Consider the following 23,242-nt stretch of genomic DNA (forward strand, 5'->3'; position numbering starts at 1 on the left):
AGATGGTAAATTTTATGTGTATTTTACCATACTTCTTTCTTTTTTTTTGGCCACGCCGTGTGGTTTACGGTATCTTAGTTCCCCGACCAGGGATCAAACCCAGGCCTTGGCAGAGTGAAAGCGCACAGCCCTAACCACTGGACCGCCGGGGAAACCCCACAATTTTTTAAAAAACTGTATCAGTCAAGTCGGTCTTAAAGTTCCAGTATCAGCCTGAGGACCAGCCTACCAGGTGGCCCCAGACCCCCTTCAGTTGAAAGTGGACATCAGGCATCCAATTGCCTGCAGCCTGGAAGTCCTCCCCTTTCTAAATGTTCCCTCCGTGGCGCTCTGTCACCCCTGCTCCTCTCATATCCAGTGAGGACTCAGACATGGACAGAGATGCAGGCGCAGGGAGTCTGGCGCTCATCTCCAACCCAGAGGCAAACGGAGGGAGCCGCCTCTCCTCCCCTCGGAACAAAGCCGTGGCTATGGGGAGGGGAGGGCCCATCCAGCCCTGACCTCAGAAGTCAGCCAGTTCTGCGAGGGCTGCCTCGGCGGGGTGTAGGAACTCCTTAACCCAGGCCCGCAAGTCACTGCCCTGATTCGAGCAGGCTACCAGTGTGGAAGGTAGGCAGGCTCGCCTCCCAGAGTCTAAAGTACAGAGATCTTAGGTGGCCCCGCCACCATCTACCTTCTTGTCCCGGGAGACTGTGACCCTCTCTCCCTGGCGCCCTCGTGCTCTTAAAGCCGTTTCCTCCGAAGGGGAGGCACGGCTCACCTATTTTCATTTTAAATGGCCAAAGACTTCTGGTCCAAGGCTTGTCAAACCCGGGGCCCTCTCAGGGAGCAGGGCCAGGTGGAGAACGACAAGGGCGCAGCAGACCTGTCACACGGCGCAGAGAAGTGAGGATGCGCACTCACGGCTGGGATTTCCTCAGACCCGGGCCGGCAGCAGAGTTCCGCGCCGGCAGGTCCATCCGTCAGTTTCTCCAGGCGCCGCTGCAGGGGCTGGCTGTCCTGCTCCAGCAGGAGGCTCCAGAGGACCCCCGATTCCGTGAGAGATTCCATCCCGGTCCTCGAACTCTGACCCCCGCCACCGTCCCCACAGGATGAGCCAGTCAGTCTTGCCGGGGCTGGACGCAGAGAGGTGGCCTCTGGCTCCTCGGCAGCGGGTCTGTGTGACCCTCGCTGGCCCCCCTGGTGCCCCTAGAGCCCGGTTCCCGGCGCAGAGCCTCACGGGTGGGAGGGTGCGGTCAGCAAGGTTCTCAGGCGGGCTGGCCAGAGTCTCCGGGGGCCGGGCTCTGCCTCATCGCACTCGGCTCCCAGCGTGGCAGGTCTCCAGGCTGCGGGGGACCCAGATGGGACGTGAGGGGGCCCCTCCTCCGGGTCAGCGTGGACAGCCGCTCCGAGGGGCCAGCTGCGGCCAGGACGCGGAGGACGGGGCAGGTGCACAGGGCCGCCAGAGTCCCGCCCCACCGTTACTCACACACAGTAAGTACAGTGGCTCACGGCTGGTCTGAAACTCCAGGGAGGACAGACGCCCAACTCCCCAGCTCTGTCTGGCCCGTCCCGTAAGGCAGCCTGTTCAACGTGCAGTCGCTGCTCTGGGCGGGCGCTGGTCGCTGTGACTCACGGTCCTCACCCAGGCAGCGTGGCCACCGCTGGCTGGGGCACCAGGGCCTGCTCCCCCCACACCCCCTTTCCTCCCAGACGCGCTCCTCTCGGCTGACCAGCAAACAACTTCTTTGTTAGAATCGCCCGTGGCAGGAGGGAGCGGGGGGAGGCAGGGCGGGTGGGCGGGCAGGGCCGGAGCCCTACACACGCTTCGAGTTACAGGATCTGGGTGATGGTACCGGCCAACGTCCTCCAGTAACCCCCGGCCTAGCCTGGCCTCCCCAGCAGATGTTTCCTGCAATGGAAAGTAGCTGGCCAAGGCTCTGCGTCGGGGAAGGGAGGGGAGGAGGTGCCAGGGGCACTGCTGTTGTGATGAAATCTGAAATGTGAGACCTGAACAGCCAGGGACTTCTTGGAGACACGCTCTCCCCTCACTGGCCCATCCATCCACCAACTCCCCCGTAGCAGCAGCAGCAACAGGAGACTTGGAAGTTTAACTCATCCTGTTTCAGATGTGCCGGTGGGGAGAAGCTGAGGCCAACAGCTCCCAGGTGTGTGGGCGGCATCGCCTTCCTTCCCAGGGACGCCGGGAGGGCACCCACTCAGCCTCTCAGACCTTGAGGGCCAAGGCACCATGCTACGAGCAGAGAATCTGGGCCAGCTCCAAAGGAGACAGACAGGCTGCAAGGAAGCTGAGCCCTCTGGAGAGGAAAGAGAGCCAGGCCAATGAGGGCAAGAAGGGCTCTAGAAAGAGAACCTGGGGCAGAGGTCAGACAGCACCGGGGCCGGGAAGATTGGATTCCCAGGAAATGTCAGACTCTGGAGACCAACGGGGCACCTCCCTCGCCCTCCCCAGTTCTGCCCGCCTTGCCAGGAGGGTCTCCAGGCTGCACAAGAGGGAGAACGTTTCCTTTGTCCTAGGAGTCTCAGCTACCAGTATTTGACGCAGTAACGCTCAAACTGTACCGTACTTAAAAATGATCTAACCAGCGTATTAAAAGTATAGATTCCTGACTCCCAACCCCCAAAACTGTGCTTCAGAGGAACCTGGGGTCTCCCAGTTAAGTCGTGTTGGAGGGAGAGCCTGAGTCCTCCCCAGAACTCCTGTTCGCGTCGCACTGTGCACACCTCGGACGCAGCCACCTCCTCCGCCCATCTATTGCGCAGGGCGATTCCTCTCCCAGACTACCATCTCCTCCAGGAAGCAGCTAACGCCCCCAACTATCTTCTCCAGCACCTGGCATGGTGGGTTTCAAGTCTCCGCGGCTCAGAAACTATTTAGCACATGAATGCATTCCTTCTGCGCCTCTTACACTGTCCCTATTTACACAGCATCGTGTGTGTACACATCCACACACATCCCCGCTCCTCTAGGCACGGGTCCTCAGCACCCAGTCCCTGCCAACACTCTCCAAGCCATATATCCGAGCTTCTCTCCGCCCTGCATCAGCCCCACCGTCAGGAGTGGGGGAGGAGAAGTCAGCAATTCCGTTTTCCAGGGTGACCAGAATGCTTCTCTCCTGGGCCTCAGCAGACCCCACGATCTAGGCAGTGCCAGGACCCAAGAGGGCTGCATCCTTACAGAAGTTCCCTGGAAACACTTGAGTATTGCTGCGGCCAGATAAGGGGATGACTGTTTGGGGTCCGATGCGGTGAGTCAGGGGCAGGACACACCCAGAAAGATAAGCCCTGGAGATGAGTCTCAGTGCTCTCAGCCTTTGTCTCCTACGCCCCTCACCGGGCAGGGCAGCGGGCAACTTCCGGCCTGGGGAGAGGCAACTGGCCCCAGGCTAAACATTAACTCCAAGGCAAACACTGGGAGCTGGGACCAAGTGGTACCCCTCCCTGGATAGAGCAGCGGGAGGGAGAGGGTGGAGGAGTCCAGGAGAAAAACAGATGGATCTTGGTGACACATTGGCCTCACCTAGGAAGAAACCAATGGAGACCCTCAAAGGAGACGCTGGACTTTCAACCAGATCTGGGTAGGGAGGAGCCAGATGTGGGATAAGGGGCAGTGGAGATGGGGGAGGTGACCCAGCAAAGAAAGGAGAGAGGTGAGTGGGAGAGAGCGTACGTAACAGAGAAAGGTGGAGCGGAGCGGGACAGGAAGTGGTCTCACCTGGAGACGGGGCCGCTCTGGAGACAGTTAAGATGGGGGCACGGGGGTCCATGGGTAAATAACAGAGGGAAGCTGGACGGAGGCAGAGGAAGCAGAGGCCGTCCCCGAAAACAAACAAACGAACAAAAAAAAAACGGGCTGCCAAGGTGTCCTCAGCAATGCCTTTCAGCGCTCTCTCCCACTTTCCTCATTGTGCCCCATCATTTGAATTTCATTCCTACAAAGCTTCGTCCTCTTGTTCAATAGTATGTCTGCCAGGCCTGCCTGGTCATTCCACAGGGCCGGCACCATCCCTCTTCCCCACTGGACGGCCAGCATTCCCAACGGGGACCAGTAGGCCACTTGGGCCCTAAAGTCTCAGGGCAGCCGCTAGCGTCTGGGCTCCCATCCTCTGACCTCAGAAACCTTCCTTTCCCTAGGTTGCCACGGAGATGACTGACCCTCCAGGAAAGAGGTGAGGCAGGTGAGGCAGCACCTTTGTCCACCTGGAGTACCGGGGAAAAGTCTTCTGTGACTTGCCTTCATCCAGGATGCGAGAGCCCGCTGCGTCCAGTGGGGCCATCTTTGGGGGGCAGATTGCACCCCTCTGGCCCCTAACTCTCCCCTTGGTCCCCTGTTTCTGCTCATCCTTCCACCTGTGTATCCCCCAAGCTGGGGGCCTTGACTAATAAAACTGGGGTAGTCAAAGGGGGGTTCAGGGGCAGTAGATGTGATGAGGCCAGACTCAGGCAGATGGCCCGGCCTTCAAACCCCACTCTTGACCTGAGTATCCCTGGCTGGAGACCAGAGGCTCTTGCCTCAGTCCTTCCACGTGTCCCTGGGGTCCAGCCACCTCCCTCCGTGGAACTCACGCTTTATAAAGGCCAAGATGGTTTGTCATCATGGTGACAGTTCCTCCCTGGCTAAATAGGTAAAAGTAAAATGCAGAAGAGAGGCAGGTGGAGGGGGAGGCTGGGGAGGGACAGGGCGGGGTTGGGGGGGCTTCCTCTCACATCAGAGCCAGGCCACTCCAGTGGGCCTGAGATGTTCTCGCAACAGTCGGCAAGCACGTGCTGACCCTCCCTGTCCTGAATCCGGCCAGGCATTTCTAACTGTCCCTAGGGCTGGGGAGACAGAGCCTTTGCTTATTGGAAGGATGCCCAGTGCCAGCGATGGAGCCTCAGGCAGCAGCACAGCTGGAGAGCCACCAGCAGATCAGAGAGGGCTGTCGCAGAGCTGAGAAGGAGACACGGGGTAGCCTTCCTGATGGTCAAAGTCCAACCCCCTAGGCCAACGCAGGGGTGAGGTAGGAGGACCGAGCAGATCGAGGGAAAACAGAGAACCAGGTCACAGCAACAGGGGCAGGGCAAGGGCCTCCTGAGAAACCAGGAATGGACTGGGGGGCAGTGCTAGGGAGCGCGGGCGATGAACTGAAGTTTCCTGATGGGGCCTCTGCGCACGAGCGCTGACACACACACACACAGCATACCGCAGGAGCGCAGGCCCCTGAGGACGGGGGTACCACACACCCGTGGGCACGACTCAGGTGGTTCTGAGCTCAGGCAAGGGAACTCCCAGGACCTGGCTTCCCAGTGGAGTCAGAGCACCCAGCCTAGGGGCACAGCCACGCTCAGGCGGCGCCCACGGAGAAGCGCCCATCAGAGTGGGCGTCCACGGGGGTGCCACTGTGTGAACACACAGCATCTTGCTTCCTCCACAGACACCCAGGGGTGGACCAGCCCAGAGCTGGAGCATCAGCCTCAGGACGAGAGCAGGGTTTTACTTGGAAGAGGGGGGTCCCGGTGCTGCTTGAAGCCGGCCTCTCTAGAGCTCTACCCACTGTGGCAGCTGATGACCCTCCGGACGTGAAAACACATAAAGAAAAAATGCCGAGATGCACTAGACACAGCCCCTGACATCTGTGGCTCAGGCCGGCTGGAGACCCCTGTGCCTCGCAGCTTCCCTCCCATCTGCTCAGCTTCTGCCGCTGCCTCCCAAGGCCCACCCGCCACTTCTCTCTCCCTCCCCGACGCTGGTCCATTCTGCTCCCTGTTCCGCCCACAAGTCAGGCTGTCCACAGTGGAAGTCCGGCAGGACCAGGAAGAAGGCAGCACCCCGGGGCCGGGTGGCAGACACAAGGGGCCACGTGTGCCTGGCAACCGTGAATCGGGGAGCAGGGGAAGCAGGAGGGCAGCAGGAACACACTTGTGGATGGGCCCCATGTCTGGTATGGCTGAGCTTCCAGAAGGAGCCCCAGTGTGAGAGCGGGAGGCCGGGAGGGGATCTCTGAACGCTGCTCAGCAGAGCCCCTTGTGCACTTGGCCTCTGTGAGTTAATGATTTGTGCTGGGTGGAGAGTCAGTGTCTCTGGAATCCATCTGGGGTGAGGGGTGGAGGGTGAAGGGAGACAGCCTAGGATTAATGGAGGGTGAGGGCAGGAAAGGCCTGGGAACCGGGTGGGCTCTGGAGGACGACTGTATAAGGAGATTTACGGAGCGAGTGAGGGCGGGCTGTTCCAGCACGTCTCCGCTGCAGGTGGAATCCACCAGGAAGCAGCGCTCGGCCATGCCGGGCTCCTCTGTCTGTCACTTATCTGCCATCAGAACGCCTGGCCTCTGGCCCCACGTGGCAGCTGGCCTACCACCACCGTCCAGCCAAGCGGCAGCATCTATTTCTAGCCTGTTGCTCTGCTGAGGGCTCAGACGCCAGTTCTCCTCTGTGGGGCTGAGGGAGAAATTAGGAGTGAAAGGAGGGGAAAAGTGGGGTGGGGGCGGGGGGGAGTAAACCTGCTAGAACCAGAGAGGGAGAGAAAGCCAGCCCGGAGAAGGAAAGTTAGAAAGGAGAGCAGCAAACGGAGGTGGAGAAAAGAAAACGGGGGAGTCAGCGAGGAAAGGGTAGGCAAGGATTCAAGGGAAGGAAACGCGAGACGGAACAGAACAGCTTGCTGGAAAGAGGAAAGGAGAGAAAGGAGTAGATAAGAGGGAGAGGGTGGAGACGGGCAGCAAGGCTGAGGACCTGCCCGTCCAAATCTGGTCGATTTAATTGTCCCCTGGGTCTGCAGCCACGTGTTCCCTGTTCCCCTTGAGGCACTGATTTTACAGTACCCCTCGGGAGGGTGGGAGATTTCGTGACGGAAAGGATGCTGGAGGCCCCACCCACTCCCAGGAAAGCATTCTCCATCCCCTCTACGTCCTCCCACACAGGAGCTCCTCTCCCCTCCAGGATGTCAGCTCTAAGCCACGGGGAGGCCACAAGCCCAGGTGAAGACCACTGTGGGTCCGAGGGGGGCTGAGGGGCTGAAGTCCGGCTTCTCCCACCCACAGGCCACCTAAGCCCTCAACTCCCCTCCTGCCAGCACAGCCCACCAACCTCTGCCTTGCCTGTGCTGGGTGAGGCTAAGGCTGGGATCCATCAACCCTACTTCTGCTTGGTCCCCTGAGCAGCAGGAGGTGGGAAGCCACGGGGCTGATGGACATGTGCTTGACTGTGGGGAACCGCTGAGCCCTGTGGGAAAGCACCCTCCACACAGCGATTCCGGCCCAAGTCCCTGCGTTAAACCCAAGCCCCTCCCCCCTCCTCCTGCCGCTCCCCCTCGCCAGAGCGTCCTCAACGCCCGTCTCCCAGGCGCCCACTCCGGCACCTTCTCCAAGTCCACGCGACCTGCTGCAGCAGGGCCTGGTGTTAGGGGAGCGGGGAGGATGCGTCCACGTGACCATCAGGGTCAAGCACAGGCAACAGCAAGCTCAGGGATGAAAGACAGTGACCTGAGACCGGGCCACGGCTGCCCGCCCGTCCACCGTGCAGCCGCAGAGGTCGGCGCACGACCGGGCAGGCCGCTGAGACTTCAGCCAGCTGCTCTTCACGGGAAAAGTTCAAAACCCTGTGGCCCCGGCTCTGTGACCCAGAGGATGTGCCCTCTGCAGGGACCGCTTACTCCACGACCGGCTTCCGCGTAGGAGCGCCTGGCTGGACACCGCAAGGACGACCCCAGAGCCGGGGATGTGTTCTGGGAGGAGTGTGCCCGTGGGGCTACTGGGGGGACCCAGGGACAGAAGTCACATTCCGTTACATGAGACACAGCCTCGCTACAAACGGGCAACTTGTCTGACTGCTTTTCCCCCAAAATGTCTCGGTTAAGGGGAAGAAACCTCGGCCCTAAGTTTAGGCCCCAGGACTGTCCCGTCCCAGAGTTCTGTCTGGCCTTGGAATGCCTCCCCAGCCCGGTCTCCTCCGTCAGGGCTGGAGGGCCCTTGTCGGGGATTCTAGCGGGGGGATGAGGCAGCCCATCCCTGCTTGGTCTCCGGGAATCAAACCCTCCCTCACCAGCAGTCCTGTCCTGCTACAGAAGAGAACTATGGTGTCTGGTTTTTGAGGGAGGGGGTCTGGTCAGGGGAAAAGCCCACCTTGCTAGGCCCCTAAGTTTGCCCGAGCCCACAGGGAAGCCACGCTGCGCCCCCCATGCCTCCATCCCCCGAGCACGGCCACCCCGCACCCGCCTTGCACGAAGCCAACAAGCAGAGAAAAGGGATACTTACGTTATACCAGCTCTGGCTTTTCTGAAAAAACAAAGTAAGAGAAGCAACGTTAGTCAGCGAGACACGGCGGGAACGGCCAGCGCATTCCTGGCTCCAGAGGGAAGGTTACACAGACAGCAGAGGGCGGGCGGGGAGGAGGAACCCCAAGGCAGGTGAAGGCTCCCCGTGTTGTTGCTCGGGGTGGGGGTCCTCCTTTCTCAAGACAGCTCCCGAAAGGAGGCCCAGGGAGCGGTCCATGCTGGAAGCCCCCGCGGCTGGGATGGCAGGCAGCGCAGCACCAGCTAGAGCTCGGCCGGAAGGGAGCAGGCCCCATCACAAGGCTCTTCTGATGGGGGCGAGGGATGCACTGCAGGCATCCGAGACCCAGTCCCCAATGGGCCCTGATCAGAAGCAAAGTACCCACGGAGACCAACACAGCCGTCCGCCCAAGTCGGCCCCCCTGCAAGGCAGGGTGGGACCCTCTGGTGTCTGGGAGTCAAGGGACTGCCTAGAAACTTCCCTCCAACTCAGTAAATTCCTCCTTCTGCCCAACTGGCTGATCACGTAAGTGACAGTGGCCAAGGAGTGGTTGGGGGCTGTGTGTTGGGGGGAAGGCTGAAGCACATAATTGCTAAAGGTCCTTCCCGACTTCATGGGGTTAAAATTCAATACCAACAAACCCTGGTCCGTCCCGACTCCAGAATTCAGGTGCTCTCCATTCCCAGCCCTGAGCAAAGGTAACAAAGTTTTTTAGGGAAAGAGGAGGGATGGCTAAGAGGAAGGATGGCCTAGTCTATCTCCCATCTCATTGGCCAGGAGTCCGTTATACATACACATCCCACTTGGAAGACAGACAGAAAGACAAGCAGATAGAGACAGACAGACACACGCACTCGCACTCGCACACGCACACGCACACCCCTGCCCCATCCCTTCAGGGGCTGACCCAACAGGTTTAGATTGGGTAGACTGGGGCTGGGGTATTTTCAGTTTTAAAATGCTTGCCAAGGGTGTATAATTCAGGAGGAGAATCACTGGGTAGAAGGAAGCTTTGCCTATGGGTCCACATCTTAACTATAGGCACACCTCGTTTTACTACGCTTCATAGATATTGCATTTTTTACAAACCGAAGGTTTGTGGCAATAGGGTGTCAAGCAAGTCTATTGACACCATTTTCCCAAGAGCATCCATTATTTTTCACTTCATTTAAAATTGTATTTTTAATGATAATTTAAGTGTATACTGCCTTTTTTAGACATAATGCTATTGTATACTCGACAGACTACAGCACAGTGTGAACATAACTTTCACGTGCTCTGGGAAATCAAAACATCCACGTGACTTGCTTTATTGTAACATCTGCTTCACTGTGGTGGCCTGGAACCCAACGGCAGGCTCTCCGAGCTATGGCTGCATACGCAGAGGTGTGGATCGTGGGCACCCTTGGCAACCTTTATCCCGCCCACCTGGTCTTACAGGGTCCCTACTCCTAAGGGAAGAAGGCAGGCGTGCTCTCAGGAGGTCTGCTGTGCGGTGTCTGGAGAGGGTGAGGGTGACTGCAGTGGCGAAGGCCTGGGCGTGCGAGCGCCCCCCTCGCTGGCTCTCCCATCCGGAAGAACCTTCACTCTGAAGAGGAAGCGTGTCAGCAGACGAAGGACAGGCGTGGGTGGTGCTGCCTCTGAGTGGCTTTGTTTCAACCTCACACCCTATCTCACTGGCCAGGGGGCAGGTGGCAAGGCAGGTGCTCAATCCTCCTCTGCAAGATGCTCTCCTTGGTCGTTTCCCAACAAAGGCTGTGACCACGGCCCCATCCGGAAGTCACATATTCCCACCACAGCCTCATCTTCTCCTCCAATCCAGAGGGCCTAGCAGGTAAGGGGCCAAATCCAAATATTCAAAGCCAACTATCCCACCACTGAGGGAGAATGGGAATCGTGGACTGCAAGTTAGCCTCTAGTCATTCTGGAGGAGCGTGGATGGGGCAAGGAGGCTGCGGCGGACTCTACCCTGCGCCTCAGAACATCTTAATTCTTGGGTCCTCATTCTGAGATCACAGGGCACGAGGCTGCACAGGTATCCATGAAAACACCTCTCTCAAGAGTGGAAAAGCACGCTCTAGAAGCTGCCGGCCTCAAGCACCCGCAGTTCGCCTGCGTTTCATCAAACCAAAGCCAGGTCATCAGACACCTGCTCCACGGCTGAGAAGACTCTCTGTACCCGCCCCCAGCTGCTCACCTCACCGTCCTGGCCTCCACGTGAGACCCTCGGAGGAAAGGGGGCAGCAGGAATTTGATCCTTTACTTAGGCTAACTCGAGTGAATGGAAGAAGGAGAGTTTCGTGCACTGCCGCACAGATGCACGGCCCTTCTGGATCTGTTTGGAAAGAGCTTCAGAGTGACAAAGAGCCTGCACCAGGGAACCTGGGCCCACCTCTGACTAGCTGTGTGATACCTTTGTGTGGGTTACTTGCTTGTGTAAATACGTGTTCACAAGTACTGCAATGTCAGACACACAGAGCGAGGACTTCTGTCCCTCAGCCTGAGACTCTGCCCCGATCCAGCGCTCTGTGGGCAGCTTGTTACCCATCACCACTGAGGGTGTCCAGCCCTCCGGCCAAATCCACGGCAGCCCCTGGGAACAGCCATGTGGGTGTGAGTCTCCCTGAACTCAGTTTGATCTCCGTGGCTCCGCTTTCCAGGACTGAGTCCTGGAGGAGCTGCTGGACCGGAAGGGCCCAGCTCACGGGGCAGGGAGGCCAGGGAGCGGTGGCCCCGGAGGGTGAGAGGGGTGTCCAGTGGCACTCGTGAAGTCTCTGTCCTGGTGGGTTCTCGAAAATGTCCTCCTGTGCAGAGAGGGCCAGAGGCAAGGGAAGAACAGAACGAGGGAGTGGGGCGAGGGCTTTCTGACAGGTGATAAGTGGATTTGGGCAAAGCGGGAGGACGGAGTCAGGAAAACCGCCCAAAGGCAGAGCTGCTGGGACAGGGCTGAGCTGAGCAGGTTTCTAAACTCCTCGCCGAGGTCTGAGGAGCGAGCACCTATGGGACTCCAAGGCCCCTGGAAACAGACAAGTTCCTTACACATCCCCCCAGTGCAAAGGCCCGGGAGTCTGGAAGATGGGGTGTGGGCAGAGGAGGGGCGGAGGAGCGCTAGTTAGAGGAGTTGGGGGGAAAGAACAATTTCTTACTTTGATCAGGTTAAGTCTGTCATACTGGAAAGGAAACCACAAAAATTAGGATTGAACAACAGGGAGAGAGTCAAAGGGGAAAAGGCGTGCCAGAGCCACAGAGCCCACGACACCGTACACCCAGCGCGGGGAGGCACAACGCGGGGGCCAAGCAAGGACCTGCCTGGGCTCCCGGCACCGCAGCGCCCGGTTCCAGAGCTGGCGGAGCAGGAAACGGCTGCGGGCTCCCCCTGGCGGCCACAAGCCAGCACTACAGAGCGGAAGCTGGGCGGTGGCACAAACTAAGGGGTCCTGGAATAGACCTGGGCCTTGACGTCTAGCCCAGGGCTCTCGGCAGGGCTGGCCGGGGTTAGGGCCCGCCTCAGCAGGACAGCTGCAGAGTCACAGGAGCGGGGCCTCACCAGCTACCTCGTCCAACCCCAGTGTACTAACACACGAGGAAATGGGGGCGCAAGAGAAGGGCAGGCAGACACTGTGAGCGAGGCCTGGTTTCAGGGAGAAGTGGCGGCACTCTCCAGCCGGCCTGAAAAATATGAGGTCACCTCCTCTAGCGCACAGGATGCAGGGAGCAAGGTGGCCTGGCTGTGAGAACAGTGGCAGTAGCTCTGGCCACCAGACCCTTCGCTGTGGTTGCATTCGGTCAACCTGAGAAAAGGCTCCACCGGGGGAGGGGTAGCCCCACCACAAGACTCCCCTCCCTCTGCTCACCTCACCCCTGCAGCTCTCCCTCACTCCCTGCTCCGGGCCCTGACCGCGCAGAGCCTAATTCCTACACTGGTCCTCGTGTGTCTTCTCTGTCCCGCACACACACTTCCCAGACCAACCACGGCTGCTACCACGTCCGCCTGGGGTGGCAGGCCGCCCTCCCCGCCACAAGTCAGTCCTTGTTAACTGCTGTGCTGTCGGTCGTTGATGATGGTCACGGCTGGGGAGAGGATGGGACCTCAGTCTGTGGCTGATGGGTTCAGGCACCGCCTCACCCAAGCTCTTCGTGGGGAAAGAAAACCTGGACCCCACCAGTCACCTCCCTCTTCAGCTCCTTAGCAAAGGGGCTGAGGTGCACTCTGGGCTCACGCTCAGCTCTTGGTCTCTTCCTGATGCCTCGTTCTGCCCCTCCACAATCCCACTGGGAGTTCCAGCCTGGTTCTGTGCACCCACTCCCCGCCTCCGACGTGAGCTCTCCCGCCTCCGGCTTCATCGAGCATCCCAACTGCTCGTGTGGTTCTGAAGGTCAGGTTAGGTTTGTGGATAATCTGGACACAAATAATCAGGATAATCTGTGTTTCTTATCTCCCTTCCCAGACTAGATGCTGCCTGGGGGTGGGAACCTGGTCTTCATACTCCTTTCTTAAGGAAGACCTACCATTTAGGGTTTTTTAAAAATCCTCACCATTGGCTACTCCCCTCAACCCATCACCTGACCAAAAGAGGCGCTCCGTTAAGTGCTGACTTCCGTGCTGTAGACCATAGATAAGTATTGCTCTGCTCACTGAGGGCCTTGCTAGGCACAGGGGTAAGAGGGTAAGGAAGCTTAGAGCTTGACCTTAGGATGGAAAAGTGCGTAAACACTGTGGGCAGAGGCAGAGACATGGAATAACTGGATGCCCTGTCCCGCCGCATCTGCCCTCTCCCCAGCCAGAGGCATGAGGGGCTCAGGAGGGGCTGACGGAGGTCATCTCCAAACCCCGTCCCCAAAAGGCCTGCACCTGCCGAGACCCCGAACCCACAGGGGACTCCTGGGGGCCTCCTCGGGGCAGGCAGAGCTCCTCCTGCCCTGCCCACAGCCAGCAGCTGGCGGTTTAAAATCCTCAGAGCTAAGATGAGTTTTTAGCCTGAAGGTCACAGACTGTAGGATTAGCCCGGTAGCCACTCGCTCATCCCTCAGTAACCAGAACAGCTGTTGAACCCTGCTCCTCCCCAACACCCTTACAGAGGCTTGAGACTATGATTAAGTCACCCCCCAGCTCTCTCTTCTTCAGGCTGTAGCCACCCCCTTCCCGCGTGGGTATCATTTCCTGAGCCCCGCTGCTGTTGTAAAACACCTATTATTCACCCTCCATTCCCTCCAAGCTCTCCTCAGGCCTCTGAAATCCTGGGGTCCTGGGCAGACTCTGGCACGGGCTCCCTGACCTGGTTGCATCTGTGCAGGGCCTGAGCAGGGACAGCTCTCAACGTCCACGACCTCCCGGGGCTGGTGCCACGCCCTGTGAGAGAAGACTTGTCCTCTGATCACCAGCCAGGATCCTAAGAACACCACGAGCCCCAGGCTGGATGGCGGGTGGAAGCATTAAGGGGCGCTCAGGCTGAGCGGCTCTCAGCGGGCAAGCGGAGGGAAGGAGCGGGCCAGGGCGAGCTCCTGGGGTCGCTCTACTGCACCAGGGAACTCGTGTAAGGGAATTCGTGACCCTCAATCAGCTCGCCTGGGGAATCGGGAATCGCCCACCAGAGCAGGTACAAGGGGGTATCAGGACCTGCAGCCCCACCAGATCATGGGGGGGGGCGGGGGGCTCCCTTCCCCAAAGGAATGAGACTAAGCCCTGGCAGGACTCTGCTTCTAGATGGTTCCAGGAAAGTAGGGAACAGACGCCCAGCCGAGGCAGTGTTTGGGGCGCAGGCAGAGACACGGGGGTGGGGGGGCGGGTCTGGTCTCCGACTCCGGGTGCAGTGGGAATGGTCCGCTCAGTGACCTCAGCCAGCCTGCCAGGGGCAGTGGGGCCGGCCCTTCTGGGAAAGGGGCCAAGCGAGACACATGGGCCAAGATGGGCGAGGGAAGAGGGAGGGGTGCGGAGCACTACAGACAGTCCAACACCGGAGGGGAGACCGAAGACAGAGACAAAAGATGGCTTACTTTTGAGAGGCGCTTGTGAGACTAAGACCATGCATGCAAAGAAGGTATTTGGGAGATTGGGGGGGGGGGGGGGAGAAGAGGAAGAACAAGAAATCAAACGACAAATTCAGGTGGGAAGCCAGCTCCCGAGCCTCCCGGGGTCCCCTCCCCTTCCCAGGGCCTGTGAGTCCAGCAGGTAAGAGAAGCTCTTAAAGGAGCATCTAGGCAAAGACATCTCCTGCTTCCCAAAGGACTAAGGGGCTGGGGGAGAAGAAAGTCTCTGGGAACCATAAGTAGCCAGGTACCCAGGGCTTATCTTATGCCCCTCCTTAGGCAAAGGCCCGGGGCTCAGGTGGCAACTCTGACATACTTGGGAGGGATGGAGAGCCCTGTCACCGTCCTCTTGGCCAGATGAGTACCAAGTAGGTTATTACCAAAGGTCAGGCAGGGTGATGGCCAGGGCGGAGGTTAAAACGGCATTCCGCAACCTTCCCTGAGGACTCCCTTCCTGGCACTACAGTTGTCCCAAATAAAGTTCCCTTCTACCCCAAATTTGGAAAAGGTCTAAACAGATGACTCCTCCTGACCCCCAGAGCACCTCTCCACCAAGTCTCAAGGCCCGTGAGGCTCCCTAGCCCCTGAAGAGAGATAACGGTCATTGCGGAGCCATTTTTCCAGCTCCCGGGGCCCTCTCGGAGTGCTTAGCTGAGACGATAAAATTTAACTAGGGTCTCTCTCCCCTGCCGGCCCCGCCTCGCCTCACTGAATCAAGGCTATCTCTGGGACGCTAGGGGCCGGCCAATCACGTCAGGTCCCTGGATGACGGGGTTCTCTGCCTCACTGTCCCCCCAGTGCCAGCTTCCCTGCAGCCAGCCAATGAGCAAGGACAGAGTCCCCGGTGGGGTCTGGCTCACCTTGGAGTTCTTGCCACCGCTGCGGCCGGACTGCGAGGGGCAGCTGCGCTGCACGCCCTGCTCCGGCGTGGACGGGGACTTGTCCGAGGAGTGGTCTGAGCCCTTCTCCACCATGCTGTCTCCGTCCGGGTTCTGAGGGGGTGGCGAGCGAGACCGCTTCCGGAGGATGGGGGAGCAGGCCGGCGTGCTGCGGTTGGAGTTACTGGCAGTGCTGCAGGGGCAGACAGAGAGAGGGGGCGGGGTGGAGAGGGAGGGGGAGGAAAGACAAGCAGTCAGTGACTGAAGGCCAAAGACGGGTCCCAACGAGCCAGCTCAGGGAGCCAGGGTTCGGGGCTGGGGAGAAATAGGGAGCAAAGGGCCCAGCTATGGACTTGCTGCACCATAATACTGCTGCTGGCCAGGAGGGGGCGGTGGTGTCCACGTGAAATGGAAATAGCAATAGGAGGGGTAAGTAGGGCAATTAGACATGGAGAGATTCGTTCACCCAGCCATCCATCCGACCATCTGTCTGTCCATCCATCCATCAGATACTGTCAGGACACCCCGCCCCCCCATTATATGCCAAGAACTGTCTAGGGAACACGGAATTTAAGATCCGAAAGGCTCATCAGAGGGGATATCAGCGCTATCAGCTCATTTTATGCATGCTGCAAAATCCAGCTTCTGCATTTGGTTTTGGAGATGTTTGCCCATAAAAATAACAAAAATCATCCCACTTTCCAAAGCATTCACAACATATTATTTCACTGGGTCCTTAAATCATTCCACCAAGGTAGTAATGACGAGTACCATAAGACCAGCGCGTGGCAGAGAGAATCAAGCGTCCTCTGATCACAGAGGGCTTGGAATTCACTTGCAGAAGGTACCTCGTACATCCCACCGTACCAAATCCCCTCGCATCAAGGCTTATAAAACTGTGTAAATATTTAGCTTGTGTTCTTAATGGACTAGAGGAGATGAAGAAAGGAAGAGGAGAGGGAAATTAAGTGCAGTTAAGTTCTAACAGGTGTTTGCTTTGCTCTGAGAGAATGGAGGAAGGAAAGAGACGGGGGAAGGAAAGGTTATGGAGGAAAGAGACGGGAAACGGGAAGGAAAGCCCACGTGAGACTGGAAAGCCAAAGCAGCATGCGGGGAAGGGGTGAAAAGCCCAAGGCCTGGCACAGGGCAGTCAGGGCAGGCTCGGGGCTCTGGGCACAGCCGGATGGATGCGAGGCTGTCAGGGCCCCAGGAAGCACCCTGGGAAGCTGCATTCCCCACCTTCCCTCAGCGAGTGGAGTGCAGGGCAGGGAACACTGCCATCTGCATGAAGATCCAGCTGCAACCTCAGATGTCCCACTGGACCCATCTGCAATGAAAACCACGCCCCTTTCAGCAGAACCTTCCACCTGGGGATCCTTGGCAGAGAGAAAAGGAAGGAAGCCCAAAGGCCCAAACCAGCAAGTGCGGGAGGAGGGCAGCAGTGGGGCGAGGGCAGGGCTCTGACTTTTGGAAGGAAACGGATGGAGAGAAGAAACAAAAGGAGACCAGAGTAAAGGAAGCCAAATGTGACCAGAGGGCGTATGGGGACACTAAGGCCGAATGTTTTGCTTCATCCCCAAACAGAATTTGAATTTGGAAACTCAGTTATAATACCAACAACAACTGTGATTCAGAAAGCGGCTCTTCAAGTTCTCACCCCACCGCCAACATCCTCATCGTCTCCGACTTCTGAACTCATCTACTTCCATCTCCAGCCAAACCCTGGACAAAGGAAATTACATTCTTCTCCCTCGGTTGGAAGAGCTGGGCCTTCGAAGAGCAGCAAGTGGCTCCTGGGACCCATCCGGGGGTGGGGGTGGGGGCCTCGGGATGGGCCGAGGAACAGAATCAGGCGCTCACCTCTCCGGGGGCGGCCCCGCCCCCTCTCTCGGGCCAATCGCAACCCACGGCCAAACACTCCAGGGCTGAAGCCGTCTCCTGGCACTGCCTCACTGGAAGGACAGCCAGGACCTCTGCCCCTCACCTCAACTAGTTTGCTCAGAGAAGCGAGAGCAAGGGTGTGGATGACACCACGTGCACGCCTGTCTCAGACACGCGAACGCACAGCTGGGCTCCTGTCTTTTCCCGAGATAAGGGACATCCTCACACATGGTGATTCCAGACCCAGGAACAGAAAGGAGCTCCCTTTATCCTTCCTCAAACTCTGAATCCCTGAGAAAACTGCCTGTTGAGGAAAGATTCGAGCAAAGGGTAGGCAAAAAATTCCAACTGGGAGGAAACTCACCGCAACTATCCAAAACCGCGTGAATCTGGGCGCTCGTGGTCGACGTGTCTAGGAGATGTTCTCCCCGCCTAGTGACCCCACCTCAGCTGACCCTCCATGTGCCACCCGACAGGCACCAAAAACTCTGCTTTCAACACTTCAGTCAACAGACAACTTATACTATCAAGTGCCATTTTCCTCTCTGTGCTTCTAAGGCTGTAGATTTGTGTTGCTCTTGAAAATCTCTCCCCTTCTCCCTGATGACGCACACCTCTCTCTTCTATTCCTCTTGCTGTCTCAGCAGCTGGCTCCTCCCTTGTACCTCCACCTGAAATTTAGTCCTTCCCCAAAGGTGGGCCCTTCACCACCTGAGCCATTTCCTGTTTTCCATGACTTCAACTATGCCTGGAAGCAGAGGACTCCTCTACCTGCTTCTGGTCCTGTTAGCTTCAGCCCAGCAACCTGTTGCCACCGTGACATTTCCTCCAAACGTGTCTCACGAGCACCTCAGACGCTCCAAACTGAGTTTGCCGTCTTTCCTCCCAAGCCGCCTCCCACTACTGCCCAATCTCCATGGCATCCTCATTTCCTAGTCTCTCAAGCTGCAAGCCCATCTCTTGCATCTCACCCCACAAAAAGTGAGCCACTGAATCCCATCAATTCCATTTCCCTAAAGCTCCCATTACCCATCCTTCCCTTCCACCCCCAGGGCTCGAGTTCCAGCTCTCAATTCCTCCGGCCTAGACTTTTCTAATAACCTTCTAAGTAGTTTTCTCCTCTCCTTTCCTCTTTGATGTCCATTCACACCTCTGTCCTTGAATCTTTCTAAATAAAAGCCTGATACTATCTTTCTGCCCCCTACTAGCGTTCCTATTTAAGTCCAAAATCCTCAGAATAGAATTCAAAGCTCTCTACTGAAAATAATTTGACACTTCCCTAGATCTCAATACTTTCTCCTTGTACTCGCTCAAAGGGTGCCCATCTCCTCCTCCTACTTATCTTCCCCTGGTTTTCTTAATACACATTCTTCTTCCCCTGCCCCCTCCCTTCCCAACGGCTCACCACTTGTGCATGAAGCGCCCTCTCCCTTCATATGTACCCAGTGGAGTCCTGTTCATCCTTTAAGACCCATTTCAAACCCCACCTTCTCCAAAAAGCTTCTGTAAACCTCCACCACTGAACTGACCAAAGCATTTAACACTTTGGTGTTTAACACTTCACTGGTGTCAAAGTGAAGACCTTCACGCTCCTGGGCGCACACCTCTGAGCCTCCTCCCTGCTCAACGGGACGCTCTGTAAGTAGTATGAGCTCAGCTAACGCCCGAAGCGAGTCTCATTCTAGTGCACACCCACGGCTTTAGCAACCCCCAGGATCACGACAGCTCCCAAATCTGCACCTCCAACCTGCTAATATTAATACAAAGAGCTAGAAGTTTAGCAGTGCTTATGAATTCCTGGCACAGTGGCAAGCATTTATTAAGGCATTCTCTCATTTAATCTTCCCAACCAACCTGTGAAGTATTAATGGATATTACCAGTCCTGTTTTTCAGGTGCTAAATTGAACGACTGACAGATTAAGTAGTTTGCCCAGAGTCACACACATGGGTAAGTGGCTGGAGAGGCCTAATCAAACGTAGGCCTATCTGATTATAGAGCTTGTTCCCAGAACCAAGCGCTCAGTAATGTCTGTTTGCTGGGTGACGAGACAGGAGGATAGAGGAACAGGACTGATGGGGAGCTGAACGGATGGAAAGAAAGAAGGAATCAACTTTCGGCCTCTAGCCTTCCATCCATTCTCTATTTCACTGTCAAAATGAACTTTCCACAAAAAGTAAATGGGTCATTTTTGGCCCTCCTCTGCCCCTGGTTAAAGCTCTCTATGCTTTTCTATCTCCCTGGAATAAAATCTGAACTCCAAACTGTGATACAGAAGTTCCCCAACTGTCAACTCCAAGCTGCCTTTGAAAGCTCCGGCTTGGCTACTTCTCCCAGGACACACTCGGACTCTGCCATCCATCAAGGCCTATTCACGGATCCCCTGCCACGCTCCGTCACTCCTGCACGTTTTATCAGTCTTTCCCACCCAACACTTACACTCAAGACTAAGCGCAAGTATTGCCCTCACGCCCCACCCCATGCTCCACCTCCCCTCTGATCCTTCGCTAAACAAGAAGAAATGTTAGGAGCTACTACAGTCCTAACTCAGCAAAATCACAGCTAGACTCGTTCGAGTCCTAAAACTCTTACTTTTACTAAGCTTTCTTATTTATTATTTTTTCCTTTGGCCACGCTGTGCGGCTTGTGGGATCTTAGTTCCCTGACCAGGGATGGAACCCGGCCCTCAGCAGTAGAAGTGCCAAGTACTAACCACTGGACCGCCAGGGAGTTCCCCCTAAAACTCTTTTAAAAGGCACTCCATCATCCTACAGATTCGGACGTCCTGCTGAGCGAATAAAACCAATTCTTATGAATCTCATAACCTGTAACACTGTTTTTTCAACAAACTCTACAACGTGTGCCATTAATCTGATCCTGCCACCCTTATTAACAATAGTATTACATTATATTTCAAAATCCTTGGATTTTAAAGCTAAAAATGACCTTAGGTTTGCTGTAGAAAGAAAGGAAGACACGGATTTTGGAAGGGCTATTGGAGTAAGACCGCCCCCACTTCAGATTTCAGAATTAACATAGCCAACTCTTAACTTCACATATAAGAAACCTGAGAAATAGAGGTTAAAGGTTAAGTGCCTGGCCAAGGGGATAGGACTGCACATCTGGAACTTCTGTTCCACAAACATCTACTGAGCACCTGGCATAATACTAGGCGTTCAAGTTCATACTGATGAGTCAAAAGTATCCTTGTGCTTAGGACATTATCATCCGGAAGAGCTAGACACGTATTCCTCTCATTTTAATATAAGCAACAAGTGGTGTGACAGGAGAGAGGAAAGGAACCTCAGTCAGAGGTCAAGAAAGGCTTCCTTGAAGATACGGCCCTTGAGACTTAAGCTGGGTCCTGAAAAATGTGTCAGAGTGAGCCAGGTGAAGGGCGTGGTAGTAGGAGGGAAGAGACAGTTCCTGAAAAAAAAAGACAACCCACAAAAACCAAAACAACAGCATGAACAAAGGTATGAAGGCCTAAAACAGCATGGAGTACACAGAGCAGTACAAGGAACTGTGTGTTTTTGAAACATAACATACGTGAGCGAATGCTTAAGAGATTCTTGTCCTCACCAACTCTCCCCAGTAACAGGTCAGCTGAAACGCCCCCAACCATCTTCAACCCACTGCAAGGGGCCCAGAGGTCATTCACTCACTTCCCGTCTCTCCTATTTTATTTTATTACTATTATTTTTTTTGATACGGACCTTTTTTTTTTTTTTTTATAAATTTGTTTTTGGCTGCGTTGGGTCTTCGTTGCTGCGCACGGGCTTTCTCTAGTTGCGGCGAGCGGGGGCTACTCTTCACTGTGGTGCGCGGGCTTCTCATTGCAGTGGCTTCTCTTGTTGCAGAGCAGGGGCTCGAGGCGTGGGCTTCAGTAGTTGTGGCACGTGGGCTCAGTAGTTGTGGCTCGCGGGCTCTAGAGCACAGGCTCAGTAGTTGTGGCGCACGGGCTTAGTTGCTCTACGGCATGTGGGATCTTCCCGGACCAGGGCTGGAACCCGTGTCCCCTGCATCGGCAGGCAGATTCTTAACCACTGCGCCACCAGGGAAGTCCGATACGGACCATTTTTAAAGTCTTTATTGAATTTGTTACAATGTTGCTTTTGTTTCATGTTTTTTGGTTTTTTTGGCCACGAGGCACGTACGATCTTAGCTTCCCGACCAGGGATCAAACCCGCACCCCCTGCAGTGGAAGGCGAAGTCTTAACCACTGGACCGCCAGGGAAGTCCTCCATCTCTCCTATTTTAAAACCTCCATTAAAGACTATGTCACTCCTCCCCTGGTTACTTTGCTAACAAACAGTGCTTCCTTAAGTCTGGCCACAGTATCTCATGCTACAGTTTGATCCTGCTTCCCACAGTTAGGTCTGGCTGAAGTCCCTGAGAAACAGGGGCACATGGAAAGAGGACCAAGGCTCTTGGGCTTTCTGTGGTGACCCTCCTGGCCGCATCTCCCACCCCCACTCGAGACGTGGGAGCCACGGCCCCGGTCTGCTTGGCCTTCTGTTCCCATCCTTCTGCCTGTGTAGTCCTGCAAGCCAGCTCCCTGATCAGCCACCCACACAGTTTCAGACCCCCGAGCAGAGCTGGATAGTCAGCTGGTGTCCCAGTGCTCTTCATTTTTTTAAAAATAAATTTTATTTATTTATTTATTTTTGGTTCTGTGTCGGGTCTTTGTTGCTGCGTGCAGGCATTCTCTAGTTGTGGCGAGCGGGGGCTACTCTTCGTTGCCGTGCACGGGCTTCTCTTGCTGTGGAGCACGGGCTCCAGGCGTATGGGCTTCAGTAGTTGTGGCACGTGGGGCTCAGTAGTTGTGGCTTGCGGGCTCTAGGCACGCGGACTCAGTAGCTGTGGCTTGCGGGCTTAGTTGCTCCGTGGCATGTGGGATCTTCCCGGACCGGGGCACGAACCCGTGTCCCCTGCATTGGCAGGCGGATTCTTAACCACTGCGCCACCAGGGAAGCCCTCCAGTGCTCCTCATTTAAGTTAACTTGTTTGCTTGCAGCAAAGTTAACTGTTTCTGCCCCAGGGATTGCAAGATATGTACCTGTCGCTCCACCCCCAGAGGCTCCTTTCTGGCTCTCAGGCCACTGTGGGTTCCAGCCCTGGCTCATTCCCAATCAGACCCCCTCCTTCCCACCCCTGGACACTTCATGTTCACTCTATGGTTCGCCCTGAGCCCAGCTCTGCCATGACCTGGATGATCAAACGTACGGCTGTCACAACTTCAGTGCCCCATACTGGTAATTTTTTAAAGACTGCCTAATACATTCCAGTGCACCCCACCCCAACAGAAAGAGCATTTAATTAGAAATGTAGAAAGCCAGTTTCAAATGAAACGTTTGTTTGCTGAAGGCCTGCTTGGGCCCTGCAGGGTCAGGATTAATTGCTAGTGTGCAGTGTAAGCAGGCTCAGCGTTGAGTCCCAGCTTTGCCACTTGCTGTGTGACCCCGGCCTCTAAGCCTTATTTTTCTCATCAGACAAATGAGAGATAATAATACCTACCTCAGAGGATTGTTGTGTTAAGTGAAATAACGTAAGTGAAATCTTCAGTGCGGTGCCCGATACATAATGAATGATCAGTAACTATTTCTGAGCTGCTCTTATTAAGAAGGTTTTTGTTCCTCTCTGTAAAAAGTGGAATAATTATCCTTGCCCTTCTTCCTCAGAGGGTTATATGGACATGCTTTGAATGCTCCCAAACATTACTTCCCATAGGAGGGACCAAATCTACATGGGGTGCTCTCTTGAAGTGCAAAATCCCAGCTCCACCCCCACTCAATAAAGGACAATCTCCAGGGGATGGTCTTATGAATCCGCATTTTAAACAAGCACCATAGCTCATTCTGATGCACCCCAAAATTTAAGAACCAGTGTTCCCAAGGACTAAACCATGTAAGGATCAAGGGATCAGTGACCATATCTGCCCCAGATGACAGAAACCTGCTTATAACTCTCTTGAGCGCATCAGCTATTCAGTGTCCGCCGGGTGGGTGGACTCGCTGGAACAGAAAGTCAGTTGAGCTTGTCAGAGGAAGCGCCAATGGAAGAGACCCCCGGGTTGCTGGGGAGTGGGCTTGAAGGTGTGGTTCTCAATGTAATACGACGACTCAGCACACCTTCTTTTGGTGCAGGAGCCTGACAATTATCATTAGATCCCACGCCCACAGCCATATTACAAACACCGCTCCCCTCCCTG

The 23,242-nt window shown here is 56.0% G+C and overlaps 1 protein-coding gene across 4 annotated transcripts in view; it reads right to left on the minus strand.

Moving 5' to 3' along the window:
- The window catches only part of GRAMD1B (GRAM domain containing 1B), a gene marked incomplete at its 5' end in the record, with an annotated part of 186,030 nt that overhangs the window by 27,401 nt on the left and 135,387 nt on the right, over positions 1–23,242 (minus strand). For 3 of the 4 annotated variants that reach the window (XM_082844285.1, XM_082844284.1, XM_082844282.1), the window contains 2 exons: positions 8,229–8,249; positions 15,134–15,344. In XM_082844285.1, the coding sequence (XP_082700411.1) occupies positions 8,229–8,249; positions 15,134–15,247 (135 nt within the window). Of the gene's footprint in view, positions 1–903; positions 1,051–8,228; positions 8,250–15,133; positions 15,345–23,242 lie in introns of those variants that run through there. The other variant, XM_082844283.1, reaches the window with a different exon arrangement.

Source organism: Leucopleurus acutus (genome assembly GCF_964270905.1).
Source record: "Leucopleurus acutus genome assembly, chromosome: 8".
Classification (NCBI taxonomy): Eukaryota; Metazoa; Chordata; class Mammalia; order Artiodactyla; family Delphinidae; genus Leucopleurus; species Leucopleurus acutus.